Consider the following 27,897-nt stretch of genomic DNA (forward strand, 5'->3'; position numbering starts at 1 on the left):
GCTGTTGTCTGAGAAGTCACCTCAATTCTGACACTGTCAGAGATTAGCATCAGATTCCACAGTTTAAGGGTTCTACAACATTCCACCCCCCAACTTCAGATGCTAGTCACAAGCCCAGTTTATTACCTGTATTTCTGACCTACTGCCTGTGTATCAACTTGCCACGACTTCTTCCTTAGGCTCTATTAATTTGCTAGAGCGGCTCATAGAACTCAGAGAAACACTTCACTCACTAGATCACCAGTTTATTATAAAAGGATATAACTCATGGAAAGCCAGATGGAAGAGATGCATAGGGCAAGCATGGGGAAAGGGTACAGAGCTTCCATGCTTTCTACAGATGTGCCACTCTCCTCCAAATTTCCACACGTTCACCAGCCCGGAAGCTCTCTGAACCCCATACTTCTGGGTCTTTATGGAGGTCCCATTATGTAGGCACGGTTGATTAAATCATCGACCATTGGTAATTGAACTCCATCTCTATCCCCTCCCCTTCTAGGAGGACAGAGGGATAGGACTGAATGTTTCAACCCTCTAATTACAGAGTTGGTTCCTTTGGTGACCAGCCCCCATCCTCAGCTGATCCAAGGGCTTTTAAAAGTCACCTCATTAACATAACAAAAGACACCTTTACCACTTGTCGCTTAAGAAATTTTAAGGGTTTTAGGAGCTCTGTGTCAGAAAGAGGGGTGGAGACCAAATCTATATTTCTTTCTATAAATCACAGAATTACAAATATATTTTCACATGTCTTTGGGTATCTCAGTTTTTTTAATTTCCTTTCTGTTTTTTGCATCATATTTAATTCTTCTAGATGAGTCCTATTTGTTCATCTCATTGTTTCTAGTTTATGCTGTTATATTTCCTGAAATAGTTGGTGATTTCTGACTGTCTGGTCATATTTAGCAATGAACTGTTTGCTTAGGATTAGTAGTTGCCATGAGTTTCCTCACAGGTTGTCTATTTCTGAACTGATGTGATCTCTTTGTTTGAGTTCTGATCTTTGTACAATCTAGCTAACCATGAGGGAGAAAGAAGGTGGAGCAGGCAATCTGGGAACCACCACCAAAATTAGGAAGCATTCTCCTAGGGGAAGCATAATAGTAAAACAATTTGAGATGTAATAATATATGTCCTTCTTTATTAACACATCCAATAACAAGACCTAGCAATGGGTCTAATAACTACCATTTAAAAAGTGTGGTAAGTGTTGGCAATATTTGGGACCTCACAAAAGTTACTCTTTTGGTAACAAAATCACACTTACGCTACTGTGGATGGTTCCCTACATGTATATGATGCTAAATTTCAGTAATAAGATTACTTTTTTTCCCCCATCCAATTTGGTGCATTCCCTGACTTCTTTCTTTAGGCCCCAGTAACAACTCCTGCTTAGAAAGCATTCTAAAAACTTTGGTTCGAAAAAGATGCATTTCACTGTTTAACGAAGAAAGGCCCTCATGATTTACTCTTGCCTACCTTTTTAGCCTAATCTCCATTTTTCCATACCAACCCATGGCCAGTCACACCATCTCCACTTGCTCTTTCATGCCTCCTTATCCTCACATTGGAATTCCCATCCATTCCTTTGGAATGGCCTTCAATTTATCCCTAAATTCTTGCTCTAGCTATGTCCTTCCTCCTCTTACCCAGACAAGCAGGAAGTTGTCCCAGCCCTCCTTATGCCTCCCTCTGATTTATATTCCCATATTGTACATATTGTATTATAATTGCCTATTTACTAACTACTCTATTTTCAAGTTGGCTTTTAAGAGTAGGTACTTTGTCATGTTTATCTTTGTTAATATCAAGAACCTACCATGTGGTAGGCATACATACGAACATGCATTAAAAAGTTGAAATTGAGTTTGCAAGCCCCAGCATCTTCCATTAAGTCTGTTCTCTTCAATCTGAACTGATGTTTTCTCTCTTGCAAATCCTGATGTATTACTGTCAGAACTAGTTTCAACCTAATCCTCTAATTTCATTTCATGGTAAGTTCATTTGGTCTGCCTTCCCTGTCCTCCCTCACTCATCCCCCACATACCCACCCTGCCCTGGGAAATAGTGTCTTACTGTCTCACAGCATGATAGTAGTTTTAACCCTGGCTGCATGTGAGTAACACTATATTTGTGCCCTAACCCCTCCCGGATAGAAGTACTTTATACTTACTGAAGGCTGCCTAAGTGATTGTAGTGTGAAGCCGTGTTTGCAAATTACTAGTGCAAACCATTATCTGATGAAAAAGTTAAAATCATCTTGAGACCTTCTGATGATAAATTGACAATATTAGGACATTGGCACGTATAGAAAACATGGGAAGGAAAAGATAAAAACATTTTGGTGAAGACAAATTTTTCACTTGATTTTTCTATAGATAGAAAACCTTGATATTGATTACATCTGTCTCTTTAAAAAGAAAAAACAGCAACCAATGTGATACATTACATGTGTGTGATTCCATTTATATAACAATTTTGAAATGATAAAATTTTAGAATGGAGAAGAGAAGCCAGGGGATAGGTAAGAGGTATGTGGTTATAAAAGGGCAACATGGGGGGTCCTTTTCACGATGGGATTGTTCAGTATCTTGTCTGTGGTGGTGGATACATGAACCTACACAGTAATAAAATGTACCAAACTAAATATATACTAAATATACACATTCACAAATGAGTACAAGTAAAATGGGAAATTGTCTAAAAAAGAGAAAGTGTTAAGTGAAAGGAAATTGAATGACAAACAAAAGCCGATTTAAACCTGAATGGTTACTCCCTTCCTGTGGTTCAAGCCCAGCTCTAGTTTAAAGACAGTGGAGAGCATCTCTTTTTTAACGATAGATATATATATATATATTTTAATTGTGGGAAATCTGTTTCTCACGAGCATCCTTTTTGAACTCCACGAGAATTGAGATCAGCTTCTTTTCCTAACACAGTTCAGTGCAAGTGGAAAGAGCACTGGAGTCTGTGACCAAAGTCTCGGGTTCAAATTTAAACCCTTTAAAGCTCTGACATTGGGCATATCACATAATGGTCTTATCCTGCTCCTTTTTATAATAACCTTCCTCACATTGTTATTGTGAAGAATAAGTGAGACTAGATTTGTGACTAGACACACAGATGCAATATAATTTTTCTCTAAAATTCATTTGTCCTGTTCCTTTTGTTTTTTATTGATGCTCCCTAAGATTATGGTACCCTGTTCTTTTCTGAGCATGTTCTCAATTCATCTCTCTGCTTTTCCCCCAAGATGCCTTCCAGGGCATATTCGATGTTGAATCTCTGCAATACAAATCTCAGGAAAGAGTATGTGTATGTGTGTACACTCAAGAGGGAATATCTACATAATACTCTAACCCGCTTGTTCTTTCTGCTTCTGTAGGGGAAACCCAAGAAGAAGCTTATTGACAGGAAGAACACGGTAACTGATTTTTAAAAGTTGAGAAATTCTTTCCATGTGCATAATACGTGACCATGCACAGACTAAGCATGATGCTTTATAGAACCATTTTCAGTTTGACTCAGCTTGAATAGTAACATAAAGATGTTTCCTATTGAAACACTATTCTGTGGCAACTTTTTACAAACTCAGTTTGGGATTTACATTTTTATAACTATAGACATGTCATTTCAACTGATAATAATAGTATTCAAATAGTCGAAATTTGACTGTGTGAGAGAGACCAAAGTACTTATGAGATTTCAAGATTACTCTCACGTTAAATTCAAATGAAAGATTATGTTTTGGCCTTGACATACCTGGGGCAAACAGCTCTGCGCTTTGTGGGACTAAGAAGAACTCCTTTCAGTTTGCCACGGAACTAAAAATGCGCAAATACCTCTTAATTTTGGCAGAGCAGAGAAAGGTCTTAGAAGAAGGGCTGGGATGGCCTGCCCAACTGAAGACTGCAATCACAGCAAAAACTCTTAACTCTGAACACATACCATCTGGTCTGAGACATTACCTACATCCCCTTTGTGCTGTATCTCTGTGAAAAGCAAAATGGCAGTAAGAAATAAACCCCCTAGATCTAGCTTTTTATTTTACAGTTAAGAATTAAGATAAACTTGGTTTTCTCATCCAAATCTTTTGAAGTGTAAATCTGAGTTTTCTTTAAAGGAAAACATGATTGCCATTTAACTAAGAAAAAACAGAGAAATCAAGTTTGTAGCTTGTTTCCAAATGAAAGTCATGCTTAGTTTATAAGTTTTCTCCAGGTTTTAATCAAGGAATATATTTCCTAGAGTATACTGCTATCAGTGTGCAAATTAGAAAAAAAAATCTTAAACAACAAGAATATTTAAAGTTCAGTGGGTTCTGTCCATTTTTTGGCACTCATTTTTTATTGCCATTGGTAGGGGTTTTTTGGTGGTATAGAGGTGTAAGCAGATGAAAGGTGGCACATGATAGACCATGTGCTGGAGCATGAAACAATTCTTTGTACATCTAAAAGGATTAAAATCATAAAGTATGTTCTTTGACCATAATGAAATTAGAAATCAACAGTGATAGAAAATCTCCAAATATTTAGGAATTAAGCAACACATTTCTAAATAATCGATGGATCAAGGAAGAAATCATGAGAGAAATTCGGAATATTTTGAACTGAATGATAATAAAAATGTAACATTAAAATGTGTGGGATGCAGCTAGAGTATAGTATTTGGAGGGAATTTATAGCTTTAAGTGCTTATATTAGAAAACAGAGGAATTAATGACTAATCTAATATTCCATTTTATGAAACTAGAAAAATAAGAGTAACCCAAAGTACATAGAAGAAAGGAAGTAGTAAAGAGCAGAAATCAATTAAATAAAAGACAGACAACAAAGAAAATTAATAAAGTACAAAATTGTTCATTGATACAATAGCAGAATTGATAAAATTTTAGGTAAGCTGATACAGAAAAGAGAGGGAACACTGATTATCAATATCAGATGGGAAAGAGGGGATATCACTATAGATCCTTCAGACATAAAAAAGATATAAAGGGAATATTATTAACAACCTATTCCACTACTTTGACAACCTAAATGAAATATCTGAATTCCTTGTGGGGAGGGAACTCTTAGCAAAACTAACACAAGCTGAAATAGAAATTTTTGAATAGTCCCATACCCAATCAGAATATTGAATTCATAATCAAAACTTTCCTCCAAAAAATACTCAGGCCCAGTAGTTTCACTGGTGAATCATATCAACATTTGAGGAAGAATATAAAGAAATCTTACACAAACTGTTTCAAACATAGAGGCAAGGACACTTCCCAGCTCATTTTATGATACCAGAAAACTATGACATGAAAACCTGACAAAGACATTAAAAAAAAATTATTTGCTAGTAAGTGTCTTCATGAACATAGACACAAAATTTCTTGAAAGAATATTAGCAAATAGAATCCACCAGTATATAAAAAAGATAATACAGATGACTAAAGTGAGATTTTCCCTAGTAATGCACGGTTGATTTAACATTTGAAAATCAGTCAATATCATTCACCATAATAAATAAGGGAAAAAACCCAGATGATTATTTTATTAGATGCAAAAAAAAAAAATCTGATGATATTCAGCACATGTTTATGAGAAAAACTCTTATCAGGTCCAGCGTAGAATGGAACTTCTTCAATCTGATAAAGGCCTTCTATAAAAAATCTGTTTCTTACATCATACTGAATGGTGAAATATGAAGGCTTTCCCCCTGCAATTAGTAATCAGGCAAAGTGTCCAATATCACCATTTGTATTCCCTTTTTACTAGAGGTCTTAAGCAGTACAATAAAGCAAAGACGGGGTGGGGGGATAAAAGCTATACAAATTAGAAAGGAAGAAGTTAAATGTCTTTATTCTTAGATGGCATAATCAGGTTAGTAGAAAATCCTAAGGCATATATAGAATAGCTACAAGAACATACAAGTAGAGGGGAGGGTATACCTCAAGTGGTAGAGCACATGCTTAGCATGCACGAGGTCCTGGGTTCAATCCCCAGTACTTCCTCCAAATATAAGTAAATAAATAAACCTAATTACCACTCCCCATAAAACAAACCAAACAAACAAACAAAAAAGAACATATAAATGTACTTATCAAGGTCTTAGGATCAATATACTAAAATCTATTTTTTTAATATACTAACAGTAAATAATTGCAAAATGGAATTTAAAATTCCATTTACAGTAGCTTTTGAAAATATGAAATTCTTAGGGATAAATTTAACAAAATATTCTTAATACTTACAAATATTTTGTATAATTAATACTTACATATTAAAAGCTGCTAATTATTACTTAAAGAGATTAAAGAAGATCTAAATAAGTCCGGAGGTATGTCATGCTCATGGATTAGAAAACAGATTGTAAGTATCCGTTCTCCCCAAATTGATCTAAAGATCCAGTACAATTTCAATCACTAGTCTAGTAGATTTTTTGTAGGAATTGACTGTTTTATTAAAATTTATATGGAAATATAAAGGATATAGAATACCCAAAGTAATTTTAAAAAGAATTAGAGGACCTGCCTTAAAGAAATATGATAATGCTATCATAATCAAAGCTGCAGCAAATTGATCAATGGAACAGAATAAAAAGCCCAGAAATAGGCTTATATTTATATATGGTCATTTGACTTTAAACAAAAAACTTAAAGTAATCCTATGGGGAAAGGTAACTTTTTTTAACAAATGGTGCTGGAACTGGATATTGTATTTTTAAATGAACCTCGGCCCCAACATTAGGTGATTCATAGACAGATACATAAAAGCTATTACTATAAAACTTCTTGAGGAAAATATCTTTGTGACTTTGGGCTTGGCAAAAGGTTTTAAACATGACACAGAAAGCAATAAGCAAAAAGGAAAAAGTGATAAGCTAGGCTTCCTCAAAATTGAAAAGTTTTATTTATAATAAGATTCTGTTAAAAAAAATGAGTGGGCAAGCCAGTAATAAGTGAAGATATGCATCAGATATATATGTCATAGGACTGGTATTTAGGAAATATAACAAACTCCTCCAGCTAAATAATTATAAGACAGTCAACCCAGTTACAAATGGGTAAAATATTTGGACACTTCAAAAGGAAGATACGTGAATAGCCAATATAATTGAGAAAATATGCTTAACAACGGTAGTTATCAGAGAACTGCGAATTAAAATCATGAGATACCACTAAACATTCAGCAGAATGACTATATCAAATCATTACATTGTACACTAAATATCTTACAGTTTTATTTGTCAGTTACATCTCAGTAAAGCGGGGGGAAAAATGACTGACTGATAGCATTAGATGATAAGAATGTTGAACTAATGGAACTCTGATGAATTGTCATTGGCATCAGAATCTTTAGAAAGAATCTGGCAGTTTGTTAGAAAGCCTAGAAAATCCTACTCTCAGATCTTAGAAGAAATGAAAGACATAAGCACAAAATGACTTGTACAAAAATGTTCATAGCAGCTTTATTCATAATATTCTGAAACTGGAAGCAACCTAGGTGTCCAGCAAGAGGGGAATCAGTGAATTGTGGATTATTCATACAATGAACTAATCCTCAGCAATAAAAAGGGCTACATGCTGATACACATAACATGGATGAATCTCAAAAATATGCTGAATGAAAGGAGACTTAACAAAAAAGAATTCATACTGTATGATTTCATTTTTATGAAGTTCAGGCAAACTTAACATGTGATGAAAAAATTCAGACCAGTGGTTTCCTTTGGGAGTGTGTGAGAAAGGAATTTACTGGGAAGGGGTGTGAGAACTTTGTGAGGGGATAGTAATGTTAGAGTTTGGATTACATAGGTCTAGGCATTTGTCAAAACTCCTCAAATAGACATTTAATATTTGGGTATTTCACTGTGTGTAATTTTTAGCTCATTTAAAAAAAAAAAAAAAAAGAAGGAAAGAAAGAAAAGAAAAGAAAAAGAAAAGGAGAAAACTGCCAAAGCCCTATAAAGCAAATGTTGAACTCTAGATCCTAATGGTTTCTGTGTTGAAGTGTTTAGGAGTGAATTGCATTGATGTCTGTGTGCAACTTTGAAATGCTTTAAAAATTAGGTGGGTTGCTGGTTGAATAGAAGAAGGGAAGATTGAATATGTATGTAATGAAACAAATGTAGTAAAATGGTCAGTGTAGAAACTGGGTGATAGGTGTACATCTGTTCACTGTACAATTCTTTGAACTTTTCTGTTTAAATATTTCATAATAATGTGTTGAAAAAATAAAATGAAAGAGAAAGAAATAGCCAAAAGGTATCACACCTTATTTGTAGGGAATTCGATTATTTGTTAGGTCAAAAATATTTATGGTGTGTCAGATGTCTGCTGGGCAGTCTCAAAGCATCACTGATCCAGTGAGAAACAACACAAGCACGGGCCTTGCCTTCATAGAACTAGAATTCTGTTTATCAGTTGTACATTTTCCTCAGCATTCCCTACCTCCATCCCTTGTAATAGTTGTGATTTATATTTCTGTTCAGGGTTTCTTAGAAGCTCATAGTTGTTATTTAAAAATATCAGATTTGTTGTATTTTCTTTATTATTTAATTGCCTAAAAATCTGTTTTCACAACTGTGTGTGTGGCAGGGGGTAGTGTTCGGTTGTTGGAACTATGGTCAGTTGGATTTGGAGTATTTTTAAAGTTCATTAATTTGCTTCCTGTTTCTTCCCTCTGTGTCAGGACCTTCCCTGTTCTTGGCTCAATTTCCTGCCCTAGAGAGACGGCCTCCAAAATATTTACTATCCAGTCCATCCAACCAGAAATCCCTAAAAGTCCTAAATAGACCAAAAGACACAGCCTTACCACCATACTCAGGGACTGAAAACTACCAGAGGAATGAGGATGAATTTTGACCTTAAAGGGAGTACACTTTGAGTTTTAGAGAGTTCAAGAGAGAGAGAGTTCAGAGCCAACCAGTTAGATCTTGAGTTCTGAGTATACAGAGTTGGCTACCTGCTTTCAAACATTAACATGGATATGTCCTTTCTGACTGGGTGACCAAGAACTCTGTCTCTCTTTGGTGACCTAGTTATCTCTTCATGCCTGGTTCTTTGCCTGGTCCTTGTCTGGACTGGGCCTGATTCCTGTCACTTCCCCAATTTGTTCTTTATCTTATTTTAACTAATGCCTAATGTGGCTGTGGCCATCCACATACCCCATCCCACTTCCCATTCATGATCTGACTGAATTTGGCATTGCCCTGTATCTTCTGCCTTCCCTGTCTGTGCCTCTGATCCTAACTACTGACTTGTCCTCAACACCTGGAGAGTCCCTGCCACCTCTGCCCACCTCCTCCTATAACTAAGTAGGCTCTAAAGGAGAAATTTCTCATATTCGAATGCTTGAGACTTAGTACATCCCAAGGTCTTAATGGCTTTTCATGAAGACACTCTCCTGTGAGTTTCACTTAGCTCTGTGCTACCATATTCACAGATTATCAGCCAATGTCTCCTTCTCTTAACCTCTGCTAAATCTGTATTTATTAAATACTATATGCTTTAAAAGAATATTTATGTAATTTTGAGTAGGTTATAATGAATAAATAAAGCAATAAATATATCTCTAGCGATCACCGAGTTTAAGAATTAAAGTGCTCCCAGTCTCTCCAATCATTCTTAAGGCATAGGTGTTGGGTAGTACTTACGATCTCTGCCATGAATAGTCAGCCAGTATTGCCAAGTACTTAAAAATATTTGAACGTTGTCTTCAGATATATTTTTGTTCAGAACATTTAACAAATTCAGATAGGCCATTAGTGAAGTTTTATTGTAGATTCCAATATTCCCATTTATCTGTCAAACTTTTTAGAATTCTCTAGAGTTACCATGCCCGCTCTGTCATCATTACAGAATTCTGTCAGACTTAGCCTTGGAATAAAGAAGAGAGCTTTCTGAAGGCTCTAGCTACCATGTTTTTTCCCATAGAATGATCGTTGATGGAGCACCGGAATTGAAAGTAGAGAGTATGAATTCGAAGGCCAAGCTGCATGCTGCTCTTTATGAGAGGCAGCTCCTGTCTCTGGAGGTGCGAAAGCGTCGACGGCGGAGCAGCAGGTTGAGGGCCATGAGGCCAAAGTACCCAGGTATCTGCTGGTGAGCTTTCACCAAACTCTGTTATCCGTTTCCTGTCCAACTGATTCAGCTTCTTAGTTAATAGTTAATGATTCAGAACCTTCCTGATCACATATACTTACTTTTTTGGCTATAGTCTTTTTCCTCTGAAACTTATTTCAAAAGGATTATAAGTTTTTAAACCTTCAATTCTATAATGTTTCTATTGAAGATTATCTGAAGCACACACATTTTGGCTTTTGCTCTAATTCCAGCATCTCTTAACTACCTGATACTTAGCTTAAGTTTAATGGAACCCTGAGCGTTATTGTTGGGTTTTTCATGGTTAAGTATAAAGTCCAGTTTGTCCTTAGATATTGCTGAGTGGTGGAAGTATTTTAAACATGAACAGAAAAAAAGGGCATTTCTTTCTCTCCCAGAATCTTCCATGTTAAAGATCTATTTGTCACTGACTAACTGACTCCCTTTTCCCCCTCCTTGTCTTGTTTGTTGAGTTGCTGTATCAGCACATCACTCACTGGGGTTTCATTGGCAAATAAAAAAGATATGGTGGTTGTCCTCACAGACCTTCCAGGGCAGTGAAGGAGAAGGATAATGACTAAACATAGGATAGAAAGATACTCCCCTGCTCTTTGCACCTCCATGAAAGGTGCCCTTCTAAAAACTTCTAACACACTGTAGAGATTGCTCTCCTAAAATGTTTTTTGCCTTATGTTGGGGGAGAGCCATTGGTATTATGATGAGAAACATCAACTCTAATGAAGATCATTAATAGGTTTTTAGAATGTATGAGATTGGAGACACATGCGTGCTGTTAATTTTGTGCATTATTTGTGGTCTGATTTAGAAATGGGTTTTTACTAAAAAGTTAAAAGGAAGGTATTGGGAGAGAGGAAAATTTAATCCTTTTTTCAGCAACATTAGTGATTCTTCGCATTTAGTGATTACCCAACCAGCTGAAATGAATGTTAAAACTGAGACAGAGAGCGAAGAGGAGGAGGAAGTTGCATTAGACAATGAAGATGAAGAGCAGGAAGCTTCCCAGGAGGAGTCTGCAGGGTCTCTTGGAGAAAATCAAGCCAAATACACACCCTCACTGACCGTTATGGTTGAAAATTCACCCAAAGAAAATGCTGTGAAAGTTTCTGAATGGAACAATAAAGGTGAACAATGCTGCAAAATTGAGACTCAGGAGCCAGAGCCTAAATTTAACCTGATGCAGATTCTGCAAGATAATGGCAATCTTAGGTATGTACCTTTTGTAATTATAATGATAAAACTGATAACAGCTAATCTGTACTGTGTACCAGGTCCTGTGCTGGTGGCCTTATAGCCATTTTACATTTCTTATGCACAACAATCCTGTGAATTAATGACTGTGATTTGATATTATTATTATCAAGGAAACTGAGCCTTAGAGAAGTTACTTGTCCGAGGTATAGAACTATGATGCAAATGCAGATCTCATTGGCTCAACAAACATTTGTTGGATTTTAGCGTCAGTCACTTAAGAGCACAAGGTGACTGAGACAAGGAGCTCAAGCAGCTCATGGCTTGGTGTGGGGACACTTAAAGTGTGGGGACTGTGACCCCAGTATGCTCAAAGGACTCTTAGGACACAGAAAAAGGAGTGATTGGTCCTCTTTGAGAGGGCCAGAGAGACATAGGGAGGAGGAAGTATCTGAACCAGGCCTTTACTGGTGAGTAGAATTTCAGGAGGTTTGGGAGGTGACAGCTAAGTGTGGGAGTGCTCGTAGAGGAAATAAAGGCACAGAGGGTGATGGTGCAGGCATTCATTCAGTCTCTTGACAAATATTTATTGAGCGCCTGCTTTGTACCAGGAATTGTGCTGGGCGGTATAGTGTTACAGTGGAGACCAAGACAGGCTCGTGGAACTCACAGTCTAGTGGGGAAGACTGAGAGTAAACAAAAAAATGAGGTAATTTCAGGCAGTGAGAAGTGCTATGAAGACAGTAAAATAGGATGTAGTATTAGAATGTAATTGGGCAGAAAGTTTCTTTAGATTGTGGTGTTCGGGTTTGGAAAGGTAACCTTTAAAGTAAGTCCTGAATGATGAGAAGGAGTAAATGATGTGAATATCAGAGGACAGAATATTCCCAGCAGAACTGCAAGTATAAGACCTTGAAATTGGAATGAGCTTGGTGAGTCTGAGAAATACAGGTTAGTGATGTGGAGTTACCTGGGGAGAAGGGTGCGGTAAGAAATGAGAGTACAAAATTGGATGTCATTTGATCATAAAGGGCTGTACAGGAGCCTGGACTTTATTTTCTGAATGGATAGTTTTTAAGCAGATGAATGATAAGGTTAGATCTTGATTTAGAAAGTGAATTCTGGCTGCATTGTGGAATAGTGATTGATAAGAGGGGAACTAAAGGTAGGGAGCTGAGTTAGGGGCTGTAAAAGTTAGTCCAGAGCCAGGAAGATGAAGGCCCTGACAAGAGCAGTGGCTATGGGATGGACTTAATGAAATTTGCAAGTTAAAATTGAAAGGGCTCGGTCCCTGTAGATGTTAGAACTCCAAAGGACTGAATTTTCCAAATTTGGTAACTTGGTGATGCCATCAGTCTATATCAGGAACACAGGAGCTGGTTTCATAATAGAAATAATGTGTTTTGTTTGGGATGCAGTGAGGTGGAAGTGCCCTGGGATGAAGGTGTCCAGTAGACAGGGGCAAGTTCAGCTTTCAGAGTCAGAGTTGAACAGTTGATAGGTAAAGACTCCAGAGTGGATGAGCTTGTCCAATTCAGTTTCATTCAGCAAGCATGGATAGGGTGAAAAGGAAGGAAAGGGAAAACCAATGTCTAATGGTAAAGAGACCAAGAAATAGCAGTCAGAGAGGTAGCCATAGAACTGGGAGGAGGTGTTATGGTTAAAGCCATGAGATGAGAATTTCAAGCTATATAGTGCCTCAGGCAAACCAAGTTAGGATGAGATGTGAAAAGAGACTCCTGCATTGATGACCTTATAAAGTGGACTTAGTGGTAGAAGAGAAATGTGAGTTGGGGAAATAAGAAAGCAAGTATGAACTAATTTTCAGAGGATTTGGCAAGGAAAGGAAGGTAAGAACTCAGAGAGAGAGCACGCCAAGAGATAAAAGATTTTTTAAGATAGAAATTCTGGAGCTTACTTATAGACTAGGGAAGGATTTGATGGCAAGAGAATTAGAGGTACAGCATTGCATTTATTGACAGAGATGGGTCCTAACGGAAGATGAAAGGAGGCCTTGAGGGGTATCGCTTCCTGTTAAGTCGAAAAGAAAGCACTGTGTGTTGAATGCAGTAGTTAGAAGTTAAAGAGGCAGGAAGTGTAGGTATTTAAGCATGATGACTTTTATTTTCTAAGCTAGAGATCAGTTCTTATTCCTCAAGGGTGGAGGGTGATATTGGAGTTCAGGGGATTGGAGGGGCAGAGTTTAAGGCTTAGAACAGTGCATGGAGAATGAGAATAGCTCCATTAGTGGAGAGCACACGGAGCTCTGTCAGGGGACCTGGCTTTGGCTTCTTGGTGCTGACCAAGTGCCTGTGTGATCACAGGCAAGTCAGAGAGCTTCTCTAGTTCTCAGTTTCCTTTTCTATCATGGGGTTAGACGAGTGGTTTTCAAACTGTGCTCTCTGGAGGGGAATGAAGATTCCACTGAATTGAAGTAGAACATTAGAAAACTATTGGACCATATTCTAAGGTCTTTCCCAGCAATGACATTCTACTTAGATGATGTAGAAATAAATTAGTTATTCATAAATCTTCTAGATCTCACTTTCAGTGAGTAAAGTGTAGTAATTGCAGGGTCTGTTAATGTAAATCAGTAGTTTTCAGACTGTGTTCCAAGTAGTAATTCCCTTATCCAAAAGCCCTTCATATTTTAATATTAGAGGAATAATTAATAAAATTGGGTATTCTGCTACATTTGGAGGTATCTGAAACATGCCCTTTCTAGCTCATTATATTGAAAGTGAATTTTTTGACCAAAATAGGGACTCTTTTCATTGATTTTGACTTGGAAATAACTTCTTGTGGAGGTAAAGCTTATGGGAATGGTTGAGGGGAAGTGGTATATGGTCTCCAGACCAAGAATATTAAGTGTTGTCCTGTTGAGAAACATTTGAAAATATAAATTTCAAAATCATATTGTGCTCCCATAAACTATCCCCATTTAGTAACAAAGATGTAGCCTTACTTATATTTGACACTCTGAAGAGCTTGTGTATTAAACTCTCAAAAGCAAATCTACTCCCCAGCCCGACTCCCCTCCTCTCTAGTCCCTCCATCACACACATAGAAGCTAGATTCCAGACCCTCTTAGGATTTCTAGTTTACTCTGGACAGTCCTTCATCGTAACCTTTGGGAAACAGTGAGTAGAAAGCATTCAGTGATTGCATGTGTGAGGATTGTAAACAAAGTTTGTGTTGGGCCCTAACCTTTGCTGATGTAATTTTGGCTAGCGTGTCAAAAGGCTGATCAGCTGAAGTAACCAAAATCTCTCCTGAAAGAAAGCAGATCGGCTACAATTAGGAGCTGAAGTGAGAATCATCAGTGTTTCTCTGGGACTTCTGTCTTCCAGACTAAAGCTTGATCGGATTTCCTTGTTTCCAGCCTGGACCACCAAGCAGAAATCAGCTGGGTTCTTTAGTCATGTCGCTGTGGTGCTTTTTACTATATGTAAGGATTTCTTTTTCCCGCTGAACATCAGGGCTTGTCCTAGCCCACTGGTGCATCTGTGCCAGACTCTGTTGGACCTCACTCATTTGTTCTGGGCTCCAGCCACTCCTGTCTTGTAGTTGAGAAAAGCCTGACCTTAAAATTTGGTCTCAAAAGTTCCTCTGTAGGATTTATCTATTTCCTGCTTTGGAGGCTTTTGCACACTAGAAATATTAGTTACCATAGCAAAAGCCATACTTTTGCACTAATATCTGATAAGTATGTTTTTAAGGGCCTCCAAGGCTGAAAAACTAGTCTATATCAATATAAAAGTTCTTGTGAAGATTCAGTAATTTTCCGGTCCCTTTCCCCAAGAAAGTTATTAAAAAGTTCAAAGAGATAAAGTATGAGTAGGAAATGTGATTTTCTATTCTTCTTTGATTTCTTTTTCCCCCATGGTAATAATAAGAAAATAAATAGGATTCTCCATCTCTGATTCTCTAAACAGAAAAAAGAAATCTCATGTGCTGGGTAGAAGGAATCTTTATTCAGTGACTATATGATGGGCCTTGTTTTTCTTAGCCATTCTAATAGAAGGACCCTCAAAGGCCACTTTGAGAGAGGCAAGCACACCTTTGGTAGGTGTACCATTCTGTCTCATAACAGTGTGTTGTTTTGGATTTCTATAGCAAAGTACAGGCCCGAATAGCATTCTCTGCCTATCTCCAGCATGTTCAAGTTCGCCTGATGAAAGACAGTGGAGGTCAAACGTTCAGTGCCAGTTGGGCTGCCAAAGAGGATGAACAGATGGTGAGGCTCCGCTTGCTGGAACCTTTTTACCTTCCGTTTTCCTTTTATCTTTTTTTTCTTCCGTTCTTTCTTCCTTTCTTCTTTTCTTCCTTTCTTTCTTTTTCCTTCTAGGGTAAAGAGCAGTGTACTTCTGGTGAAAGATTATTCCACAGTATAGTTTACTTCCCTGTAATGTGAAGTAAATCTTGCATCTGGAGCCACGTTCATCACAGTGTGTGTTAAGGGCATCAGTTTATTTCGTTCTGAACATGGAAACTGATTGCTTATTACATGTCAGGCCCTGTGCAAAAGCCCTCGAAAAGAATATCAATTTGCAGAGTCCTTTCTCAAGCAACTAAACATTTTATTAGCTCTATGAAGTAGGCACTATCATCCCCATTCTGCAGGTGAGGAAACAAAGACCTAGAGGAAGTGGGTAACTTGCCTGTCGTCCCACAGCATGTGTGTGGTGAAACTGGAACTTAAACTCAGATGTTATAACTCTACATTATTTACTCTTCCATTATTTCCATGTGTCATAAGGCATTTGTTTTCTGTCCTGAGGGGTCAAGTTAGCTTTTTGAAAATCAACACTTTATCATAGGCTCCATTTTAACATTTTTTTCTGTACTAGTTGTAACTTTAAAGAATTCTTAGATTACTGGAGACAAACTTGTGTAATAATTTTTACTGTATATCAGTCATTTGAACATGCCTAAAATGTGGTATACCAGCAAGGTTTTTCTTTTTGGATCAGAATGGCAGGGACCTGCAAGCTTTGGTAAGGTCACCACTCATAGAAGAAGACACAGCCCTTCCCATAGTCTTTTTAACCACAGAGATCTGTCACTGAAAAGAGAGAGACCTTAAGTCTGAGAAAGCTGCATACTTTGTCCATCTCAGTGGTGATCCTACTATAATTTTCGATTCTCCACATATAAGAGGCATACAATATGCCAGGCTTATTATAAAAACATGATGGCTATTCCAGAAAACAACTTGTGAATTTGAAGTAGTCAGTGCAACCCAGAGATAAAACCTTGTGTGTTGTGAAGAATTCGTCAACCATCAGTGGAAAATGTTAGCTCTGCTCTTTCCAAGTGGAAAATTGAAACTGCCTTCTTGAGAGTCCGTTTGTCTGCTCCACTGTGAAAAAATAATGTTTTAATATAACAGTCTGAACCACCCTATAGTAAAGACAACAGAGTAGAACTATGAAATCCAGCCCTCCAGTTATGAGATTGTTTCTTTATGCTGGAGTAAATTGGCACCAAAGGACAATGAACCAAAATCAAATTTAAGAAGAAGAAAATAGCTCAGGAGAGAATAACCATTACAACTGCTGGCTTGGAATTCACACAGGATTTCTCTGGGGCTTTTTATAAGAATATTTAGGAACATCCCTATAGAATTTAGGGTCAGTTCCATGCATTCCTATTTGAAGATGTATCTAGATAGGAGACCCTACCCCATTACCTGAGGATGGTGGCAGTGGTCTTGCTTATGAGGAAGGTAGGTGTAGAATTGCCTTCTCTGGTCCTAGTTTGGGTTAGAGATTCTTTGTTACATAACCCATAGAAGGCACATCTATAGAAGTTCCCCAAATCTATCATCTTAAGGCAATTTTATTGCATTTGGGTGGTGGGTGGGGAGAACCACAATCCTTAAGGCCCTTAGTCTTGCAGAATCTTTGTTTGAAACATTTGTGATGTTATGAATGGATATCTGTTCGGATTTCAGAGTCCTTTGCATCATCTCAAGGGAGATGTACTCCTTCTTCCCCTTAGAGACCTCCCGCTGTGCCCTCCTTGCCAACCCCCAAACCTAAAAGCATCCCTGTTCTTGGGGAAGGGATTAAAAAAGCTATTATATTTCAAGCATAGTAACAGTTCTTTCTTTCCCTTCATCACTAAACTTCTTAAATTTCTTCACCTGTATTCTTCGTTACCCATTCATTTCTTAACCTCTTCCTTCTGTTCCCTTTACTCTGCTGAAAGTGGCCGTGGTCCTTTCTAGCTCCAGCCTCGTGGAAACTTTTGACATGGGAACCTTTCCTCCCTTGGCTTCCATGACACTAGTTTCTCCTGGGGTTCTTTCTACATTTCTGATGTTTCTACCATAGTTTTTGTTGTTGTTTGTTTGTTTGTTTGTTTGTTTCTGATTCTTCCTCCTCTTTCCTATCTCTTAAGTATCAATATTTATGTATTCTTTCTCTTACCTTCTCCCCTTTGATGACTTCACCTGCTCCCGTGGTTTTATCTTCTGCTACCTATTCTTGAATGCTCCTTTCCCTAGACAGTTTTCTCTGATCACCCTATTAGAAGTGGTAGCTGTGCTTTGAATTATTATAGTACTATTTATATATGAATTATGGTATTCTTACAGCCACTACTTTATTACATAGCTATTTGCTTACACATTTGATTTTGATTTTCTGATCGCCAGCTTACTACAGGAAGAGAATACATTTGTTTTGTTTTGTTCTTGTTTTACTGTATCCTTGTTATACCTAATCTGTTTGCCCCGAGTCTTGTTTGTTGAAGTGTGTAGTATATGTCTTCTTACATCTCTGTTGTGTAACCCCGTCATAGCTTGTCTTGGTGGCTTAGCATAATCCCTGCTTTTTTCCCCCAATGACTCTAATTTATAGGAGCTAGTGGTTCGTTTCCTCAAACGAGCATCAAGTAACCTCCAGCACTCATTGAGAATGGTATTACCCAGTCGCAGATTGGCACTTCTGGAACGCAGGAGGATCCTGGCCCATCAACTGGGCGACTTCATCATTGTGTACAACAAGGTAGGTTGGTCCTGTGTTAGTCCTGTGCTTTGGAGTGTCACACCCTGTCAGAAACAGGCTGAATGCCTCTGTCCAGCTGGGCGCAGAGGTCCTTTTTCTGTTTTCTAGCACCATCATTCACTGTGTGTGACTATTACGGGGAGCAGAACCTCACTCCTTCATCCAACTAGTGAAATGCTACTATTACTTGTGAAGGCCCAGTGACTGTAGTTCACTCTCATCTAAAGGCGTGTATTCCTTCTGAGTGCTACTGCACCTGGGATGAATCTTGGGCTTTGTGAATTTGCATTGTCATTATTGTGCCTAGAGGCAGTGGTGAGTTGGCTGTTTGAGAGCAAATTTGAACTGTGGATTTCATATAATGACAGTCTTCTTTCCTGAGAGAGTTATACTTTGTTCTCTAGAATATTTTTGATAGTGACTTCATTTTACAACCAAGCCCTGAAAATACACTATTTAGTTAGGATAGTTTGCAAAGCACCTTTATCCAAAGTTTTCAGAATGCTTTAGAAACATCACTTTGAGGAGAGGGGAGATTATGGCCATTTTTTTGGAAGGAAACGCTGAGGCCTGGAAGTTTAAATGGCTTTTGTGAAATGTATGGAGTGGTCAGTACAATATCAACACACCAAAACCATAGCTACAGTTTACTCTAGGTTTGTTGGGAATTTTGGTACGTCTTATGTAAGTGAAGAATTTACTCAATTTGGTTGCTGCTATAGGAGAATCTTCCAAGACCTAACTTTCCTCTCCCTACTTGTAACAAAATACAGTGTCTCTGTTGTCATACTGTTAAAGCTGCAAGTGTGACCACAGACATTACTAAGCTCTTTTTTCACTGGGCTACCTGAGTAGAAAATAAAAACATTATAAAAATTTATATTTATTCTGCAACTCTTACTTGGAAATTCTAAAATGTTTCATGAAATAATGGCAGAAAGTAATGTATCAAATTTATAGAAGGCAAAAGTACATGGGAGAATCACATGTCTTTACTATAAAGTAAAGACAAATTAATAACCCAAAGGTAGTGAAACCAGATGATGAAGTGTACGTTTATCAGGAGTCGGTTTTATCTTGTTGTTTTTCTGTGGGGGTTGGGGCCTGGATAGGAAACAGAACAAATGGCTGAAAAGAAATCAAAGAAGAAACTTGAGGAAGAAGAGGAAGATGGGGTGAATACGGAAGACTTTCAGGAGTTCATCAGACAAGCAAGGTAGAAGGCTTTCTTGGTTAATAAAAACTATCTTATTCCATCTTCCACACCCCCCATTGAATTCCCAGTATTCCCTTGTTTCTAACATATGGATGTGAGTAAAATCACTCTTAGAAGGAGAAAAAGGGTTTCATGGACTTGGCCTCTCCATTATCTCAGCCAATTATTGGCTGTTGTCATGGCTTCAGTTATCAAAACACTGCTGCTGGGTATCTGGGCTGTATTTCTAGACAGCCTTCAAAGTACACACCACTTGAAGTGCTGAGGGAGCACTTTGGAAAGTTGAAGTTAGAGGATTCTAGTGTTTACTGGCTCTGAATTTATCCCTGACCTACTGATGCATTGGAGATGACCACATTTTGCCTACGTTGAGTGGGTTGAGGAATTGGCAGTTTCTCAGCACTGTGAGGGTTACGCCTAATTTATATAAAATAAAACAAGTTCTTCATGCTTAAGGTTGGCCTTTAGGGGTTGAAAAATCTCAGCATTCAACTCTCTATCTTGATACAAATCAGCCAGGCCATTTTGTCCATTTATGTGTTATTTCCAAAGGAAGAGGTAATAAAGACATTTAATTTTTAATTTTGTGACTTGCCCTGGAAAGCCTTTTTCTAAATCAGAGAGTTGTACAAAACCACTGAAATAAAGGATAGAACATTTGTAAAACCCTCTTAGTCTTCAACCATCAGAGTCAAAGTGGGGAGAAAAGCAGTAGAAAATCAACTCTTACAACTCTTGGTTTGTAAGTCAAGTCAGATGGTGGTTTATTAACCACCAACAAAGTGTGATCTGTGTGTAATAACCTTGTATGCATCTAACGATAGCCTCGGGATCATGTGCTTAAACACACAACAAACAAATAGATCATTTTATAGGAGTTCGTAATTGTGTAATGTTATCTTGTTGACATTCTTGGGTCTTGAGGAATATGACTGATAAAGCAGGTATAGAAACAGAGCAAGAAGCAGTTTCTCACATCAACATTATAAAAATAGAAAAAAAACTGGATTATGTTCAGAAAATGGCTTTACTTTTAAAGTTAAAAAATTAATTTCTTGTTCCTCCTAGGAATCTTCAAACTCCCTAAATTATAAAAAAAGAAAAAATAACAACCTTTTAAAAAGTGATGGGTGTTCCCCTACTGGACCTAGCTGGATACTAAAAATTAATTCTAAATTAATTTATTAATTAATTCTAAATTAATATTAACCAATGATATAGACTTGGAGATAAAATATTTTAGAACATATTTACTTCTGATTGTGGATTAAGTGTTGATTGTTGGAAATATGTGACAGCATCAGTTCTTTTATTACGTTTGAGGTGGTACATGGATACCTTTGTCAGGATTGATAACTTCAAATACCTGCAGGAGTGAGGCAGGAAAACATACATTATGAAGCAGGCAGAGGATAAAACAGAAAATATAAAGCAGTTTATATTTTGACCAACCTTAACCTTTCCCCCTCAGTATTCTGTGAAGGGCCGAATAAAACACACTGACAGGCAGAGGCATTGTCCACTTGCAGCCTCAGCTTTAGATCTGTGTAAGTTACTTGAGGTACTTACCTAGTGGTACTTTGCTACTTTGGAGAACTTAGGGTTTACTCTGAGATTCATAGGAGCCATTTCTGAGATGGTCATTGCAGTGTATTCTGAAGATGGCAGATAGGTTCTTTGTAATAATGCAGGTATATTTTGCTCATTTGAAGGCCACTTCTCTGGAACATAGCCAGGCTCCAGGAAACAAATGCAGAAGGCCACTGAGAAGCTGCTATAGATGTTACCAAATCCATGCATAACATGTTAACTGGAAGAATCCTATGGGCCTTCGTCTGTTTCCTTATACTTCCCATTTTGTGGATGTCCATAAAGTGCATATAATTTCAATATTTGAAGTGACCTAGAGACCATCTAGTTCAGTATCCTTCACGGTATAGATGGTTAGGGAACTCTTTCCTAGTTATACTGGTGAGTGTCCTTATATGTGACATCGTGACTCTTTTGGTGAATATATTTCAATTATCTCAGAGTGGGGTGGGCAGTCTATAAAGGGCCAGGCCATAAATATTTCAGACTTTGTAAGCTGCACATCGTCTTTCTAGCGTATGCTTTATAAAAACCAAAATATAAAAACTATTTTTAGCTGGGAGCTATATTTCATGCTGGTCAGGTTTGGCCCACAGTCTGCAGTTCATTGACTCCTGGTCTAGAACATAGCTTGTCCAATAGGACTTCCTGTGTTGTAGCTACTGAGTACTTGAAATGTGGCTAGTGTAACCGAGGAAAGGAATCTTTAAGTGTATTTAATTTTAATTGATTTAAATTTAAATAGTCACATATGACTAGTGGCTACCATATTGGACAGTGTGGATCTAGAAAATTCACTATGGAGCGAATAAAGCCGTGTCATGCTTTAAAGTTTTCAGACTGCCTCATTTATATTCCTTTTAAACCATCTATTAATAGGGAGTTTTGCAGCTTGTGCTTTTCATTTTCCCCTTCTACAGTTTACTCCATTTCCATAATAAAATCTGGTGGAAAGATTTTCCAGAACAGCTTCCTATTCTGACCATACTTTCTCTCCCCATTTCAGTGAGGCTGAACTGGAGGAGGTGTTGACTTTTTATACCCAAAAAAACAAGTCTGCAAGTGTCTTCCTGGGGACTCACTCAAAAAGTTCTAAAAACAGCAACAGTTTTTCTGATAGCGGGGCAAAGGGTGGTAAGTATGTTGGTTAATTAATGAAAAATTAAAAGAACAAGTGAAAAATGAGATGTGCAAAGGAGAGCCAAGAGTAATATGCTGCCTAAACACAAATGGACTCCGAGGTGGTGAAATTTCGCAGTGCCGGGGTCGGGGATGCAGAGCCATTACATTTTTGTCCTAAAAGTGGAAGAGGGACATGGTCTGATTTTTTTCTATGATGATTAACAGCAGAGAGCTTTTCAAGACAAGCTAATAATAGCTAACATTTACTGAGCACTCATATTCCTATTTACTGGACATGATCTTATTTTTTTTCTTCTAAAAAATATGGAGTAGGTGCTATTATAAAACTTTTTTATAGATGAGGAAGCAGAAGCTGGAAGAGATGGAGTAACTTGCTCCAGGGTGCCCTTCACCGTACAGTGGAACAGGAATTTGAACCATAGTCTGCCTGACTCAAAGCTTGTGCTCTTTTAATCTCTGCTCTTCTGCCTCTCCAAGTGATTATTTCTCACTCTGTGAAAATTTTTGTTTCCTCCAGCTCATCACAGTTTGCACTGGGGCAGGAGAATTCTTTGCTGGCTGGGGCTGTTCCATACCTGGTGGGATGTCTAACAACCTTAGTCCCAAGCCCTGTATGCTGCTGGCTTCCTTCAGTCATGTGCTAGCCCAGAATGTTCCCATGCCTTTCTAAATTTCTTACTGCTGGGGAACTCCATGATTGGAGATTTTGGAATTGATGTGGACCAAACTATTTAGCTCCTGTCATATAAACAAAAATAGCAACAATACTCAGTTATAAACAAAACTCCGTGCTTCAAGGGTAAGAGTCATTTAAAATCTAGATGAAACATAAGACATAGATAACCAATATGCTAGTTTTGTAGTGTGTTAACCACTGGATTTAAAGATGTAGACTTCTTCCCTCCTCTTCAGGCTATGATAGTCCAATGTGGAAACCGCCAGGAAAATTGGTCATTTAAAATGTAGAGTGAGTTTTCCCAAGGAAACAATGTTAATGTTTTAAAAACTGATTAGCTGCAGAGGCTAGTCTACAAAAGCCTATTTATCTCACTTTCTAATCAAAGTATTGTATTAGTAGAAATCCTTCTGAGTCCAGCCCTGTTCTTTGAGCTCTCCTAACTTACCTGGGTTCTAAAGCTAGTTTATTCATCTGTTCGTTCATTCCTTCTACGTATTTCTTTTTTATGAACACGTGTTATGTGTCAGACATTGCGATAGTTGCTAGAGATACAGGCACCAGGACTGTCATAATCCTTGACTTTATAATATGTATTGTCTGGTGGATAAGGGTGGGTGAGTAAATACAGAAAGAAGTTTGGTGGAAACTCTGGAAAGCTCCTGGAACAGTGTTAGGGAAGGGAGGTTGAGAAAAGTATGCTAACTGAGGGAGGTGAGGTTCTGGCTTGGCGTTCACATAGCAGCTCCCCCCCCTGGCAGCAATGGTGAAGCCTAACAGCGTGGACTAGCAGCCCCTGTTTGTCCTGATGGGTCCTTGGAAGTTCTGGAGTTCATGTGTTAAGGACTACCTGTGCCTAAGAAGGTCTCTACCTGTTGATAGCAATCAAGAATGACTAGAGGGTCTATAAAGAAGACCTCAATCAAGGAAACAACATTATGACATTTGATAGTATCTGGACTCATTTCAAACATGAGCACACAAATGTGTGACAGTATTACCACTGCTGGTGGTGATGGGAGAAGAGAATTCAAATGTCCTTATTCTTTCATTCTGAAAGGTATTCTGTAAAATGGCCTTTCTTAAGTTTTTGTGTGAACCTCACCCTTGAGGAAGATTTTGGAATATTTCTCTAAGTATATGATTAGCTCTGGCTGTTCTGTTTCAAAATTTTGTAGTTGTAAAAAATCCCTCATTTATTACAGTGGGAATTTATTAGACTGATTTTGTTATTGAATATACTGATGAGCCTATTTCCAGTAAACTCTCTCAACTTATTCAAGTGAAACCGAGGAGATTACTTGAAGATACAGAGCCGTTGTCACATCCAGGTATCATGCCAACAAATACTGGGGCTGTTCTTTCCACCTCTTGGCAGTTTCCTGCTCCATACATATTATGGCTCCTTTGCTACAGTGGGTACCACCAACCAGTTTGGTCTCTTAGTTGCCCAAGTCTGAATTCTTGGCAGAGGTGTCTGACTGCTCTCACTTATTTTCTTTTCCAGGCATGTCCTCACTTGTTGGCAGTCCATGGATGGCTGCCCTGGGTTTATGTATCTTTCCCTGGTTTAGTCCTCTGGAGCTGGGGTTGGGGCTAGTTGGGAATCATTTGGTTGGTGTCCCACTCAACAGGGCTGTGGGTGTGGCCATCCTTGGAAAAGTATGCAGTGGTTCCTAACATTGATTGCTAATTGTGTTATATTTTGGAAACAAAATTATATGTAGAGCAGTTCTCTAGCATTTGATTAGTAGCAGAGCCTAAGCTCAATATTTATTTCAGATCACCCTGAAACGATGGAAGAAGTGAAAATAAAGCAGCCCAAACAGCAACAAGCAACAGAAATTCACTCTGATAAATTATCTCGTGAGTGACTTCAAACCTACATAGATTTGCTGCTCTCTGATAAATTTCTAAATGAAAAAAAAGTCATCAGATATTAAATGATTCTAGAGCATGTGACATTACTCCAAAGCTGCTCCTTTTCTTTGCTTTTCCTTTTCCCTTAAATTTTCCTCTTATCCACTAATAACCTACTTTCCTTCCAAGGAAGTTTTCACTTTCTTAATGTTTAGAAACTTTTTTTTTTCCTAGAAGGGTGAAAAGCAGGAGAGGAGTTCACCGTCATTACCAGAAACTTTGTCCTAATGTCCTAATGTTTGAAAAATACCCGCTCTGGTTGATGGAGGTAGTCCCAACTCCAGCTTTTACAAAGGACTGAAAATAAAGTATTTCTGTTGCCAGGTCATTTCAGTAGGCAAAATTCATTAAGTTCATGATGAATACTCATTAAAGTCTGTATTTTTCATTATGTCTGTTTCATGCCAAGATTATTTTGATGTTTTAAAATGGTTACTTCATGCTCTGTAGAGATTATATGTTAGTTTTCCCTAAAATGATCTGTTTGTTTATTTGTTTTTGTTTTAATAGGATTTACCACTTCAGCGGAAAAAGAGGCTAAATTAACCTGTACCAATTCTTCCTCTACTTCTTTCTCTGGTCCCCCTGCTACTCTTCTGCAGAAAATTCCCAACACCCATTTGTCATCTATTATTACAACCTCTGACCTCTCACTAGGACCAGGCCACCATTCTTTATCTCAGATTTCTCCAGCCATCCCCAGCATGCCTCACCAGCCAGCAATTTTACTGAGCACGGTCCCTGACAGTGCCTCTCCCTCCGTACAACCTGGGACACAGAACATACCAAGCCCTGCTGGCCTGCCACGCTGTCGATCAGGCAGTTACACCATTGGTCCCTTTTCCTCTTTCCAAAGTGCTGCACACATCTATAGTCAGAAACTGTCTCGTCCCTCCTCAGCAAAGGCAGGTGAGTGAGAAAATGAAAGGCAATCTGCAATGTCAGCTCCTTCCCAGCCCCAATTAAAAAGAATGTCATCTCTTCCCTTTGCGTTTTCTTTTGGAAGGTAAAGGGACACATGCTTCAGAGTTCTGATGTGACGAAGGAAGAGTCTGGCATTTGGTCCAGTGGCATCCATTCATAGATAGAAAATGAGACAGGAGTTTTTAGGTGCTGGGAATAAAGAGACGAGTAAGACAGGACTTCTGTTTACTAGGAAATTACAGTCTAGTCAGGAGATTTCGCATTGCAGATAACTGTAGATCTCTGAGTGTGCTATATGCATTCTTTCTGATTCAAGTAGTTTATTCCCAACATCAGACATACTAGTATTTTTCATTTTTCAGTGCATTTAACGTCAAGTATGACCTGAATAAATAACCAAAGAATTCTTAAAACAGGGTATTTAATTTTAAATGAAGTAGATCCGTATTATTGGTCAATTTTTTTCCCCATATTTTGATAATAGTTTTATTGATATATAGTTTACATACCATAAAATTCACCCCTTCAAAGTATTCAATTTGGTGGTTTTTAGTATATTCACGAAGTTGTGCATCCAACACCACTGTCTTATTTTAGAATATTTTCATTATCCTAAAAGAAACCTCATACCTGTTAGCTGTCACTGTCCATTTCCTCCTCCCACTGCCCCTGGCAACTGCTAAACTGCTTTCTGTATCCATAGGTTTGTTTATTTTGGACATCTCATATAAGTGGAATCATGTAATTGGTGGTCTTTTGTGAATGACTTCTTTCACTTACAGTATTTTCAAGGCTCATCCATGTTGTAGCATGTATCAGTACTTATCCCTTTTATGGCTGAATAATATTCCATTGATTAGCTGTACACTTTTTGTTTATCCATGTATCAGTCGATAGACACTTTGGTTGTTTTTACTTTTTGGCTATTATGAATAATGCTGCTATGAGCATTCATGTACAAGTTTTTGTGTGGCCTTATGTTTTCATTTCTCTTGGGTGTGTACCTAGTAGTGGAATTGCTAGGTCATATGGTAACTTTGTGGTTCCTCTCTTTGAGGAACTTCCAAACTGTTTTCCAAAGTGTGTGAAGGTTCCAATTTCCCCACATGCTTGTCAACACTTATTATTGTCTCTTTTTTTGATTTTCCCTGTACTGGTGGGTTTGAAGTAGTGTCTCATTTTTGTGGTTATTATTTGCATTTCCCTAATGACTAATGGTGTTGAAATCTTTTCATGTGCTTATTGGCCATCTGTATACATTCTTTAGGTAAATGTCTATTCAAATCCTTTGTCCATTTGTGAATTGTAATTTTAGTCTTTTTATTGTTGAGCTGTAAGTATTCTTTATATGTTCTGGGTACAAGTCCCTTGCCTACATGATTTAGAAATATTTTCTCTCATTCTGTTGATTGACATTTCTTTTTCTTGAAGCACAAAAGTTTTTAATTTTGATGAAGTCATTTATTTTTTCTTTTGTTGCTTGTGCTTTTGATACCATATTTGAAAAACCAAGGTCACAAAGATTTATATGTATGTTTTTTTCTAAGAATTTTATAGTTTAGATTCTTATATTCAGATCTTTTATCCATTTTGATTTAATTTTTGTATGGTGTGGCATAAAGGTCTAACATCATTCTTTTGCATGTGGATATTCAGTTGTCCCAGCACCATTTGTCAAAAAAGTATTATTTCCCTGTTTAATTGTCTTGGCACTCTTGTCAAAAATCATTTAATCATAAATGTAAAGGTTTATTTCTGGAGTATCAACTCTATTCCACTGATCTATATGTCTGTTCCTGTGTTATGATTGTCTTCATTACTATAGCATTATAGTAAGTTTTGAAATCACCAATAGTGATTTGTATAACTTTTTTCTTCTCTTTCGTATTCTTTAAGCTATTCTGGATCTCTTGCAGTTTCATATGAACTTTAGGATCAGCTTGTCAATTTTTGCAAAGATAGGCAGATGGGATTTTGATAGAGATTCCATTGAATCAGTAGATTGGAGAGTATCTTAACATTGGTCAAGTTTTTAAACACTTTAGTAATATCCATATTAAGGTGAGTTACAGTTAAGCTATGTTTTATAAATAGCCGATTTGTATTTCTTAATCAG

General features: G+C 37.7%; 1 protein-coding gene across 17 annotated transcripts in view; it reads left to right on the plus strand.

The window, feature by feature from the left end:
• Positions 1–27,897, plus strand: part of TTLL5 (tubulin tyrosine ligase like 5) — a 254,847-nt gene that overhangs the window by 81,978 nt on the left and 144,972 nt on the right. For 4 of the 17 annotated variants that reach the window (XM_032482399.1, XM_032482401.1, XM_032482403.1 and 1 more), the window contains 10 exons: positions 3,386–3,424; positions 9,923–10,080; positions 11,011–11,317; positions 15,416–15,536; positions 18,166–18,312; positions 19,425–19,528; positions 22,125–22,252; positions 24,221–24,268; positions 24,720–24,803; positions 25,368–25,766. In XM_032482399.1, the coding sequence (XP_032338290.1) occupies positions 3,386–3,424; positions 9,923–10,080; positions 11,011–11,317; positions 15,416–15,536; positions 18,166–18,312; positions 19,425–19,528; positions 22,125–22,252; positions 24,221–24,268; positions 24,720–24,803; positions 25,368–25,766 (1,535 nt within the window). The remainder of the gene's footprint in view (positions 1–3,385; positions 3,425–9,922; positions 10,081–11,010; positions 11,318–15,415; positions 15,537–18,165; positions 18,313–19,424; positions 19,529–22,124; positions 22,253–24,220; positions 24,269–24,719; positions 24,804–25,367; positions 25,767–27,897) is intronic. The other 13 variants (XM_014559080.2, XM_032482404.1, XM_032482405.1 and 10 more) reach the window with 7 other exon arrangements.

The sequence above is a fragment of the Camelus ferus genome, chromosome 6 (genome assembly GCF_009834535.1).
Source record: "Camelus ferus isolate YT-003-E chromosome 6, BCGSAC_Cfer_1.0, whole genome shotgun sequence".
Classification (NCBI taxonomy): Eukaryota; Metazoa; Chordata; class Mammalia; order Artiodactyla; family Camelidae; genus Camelus; species Camelus ferus.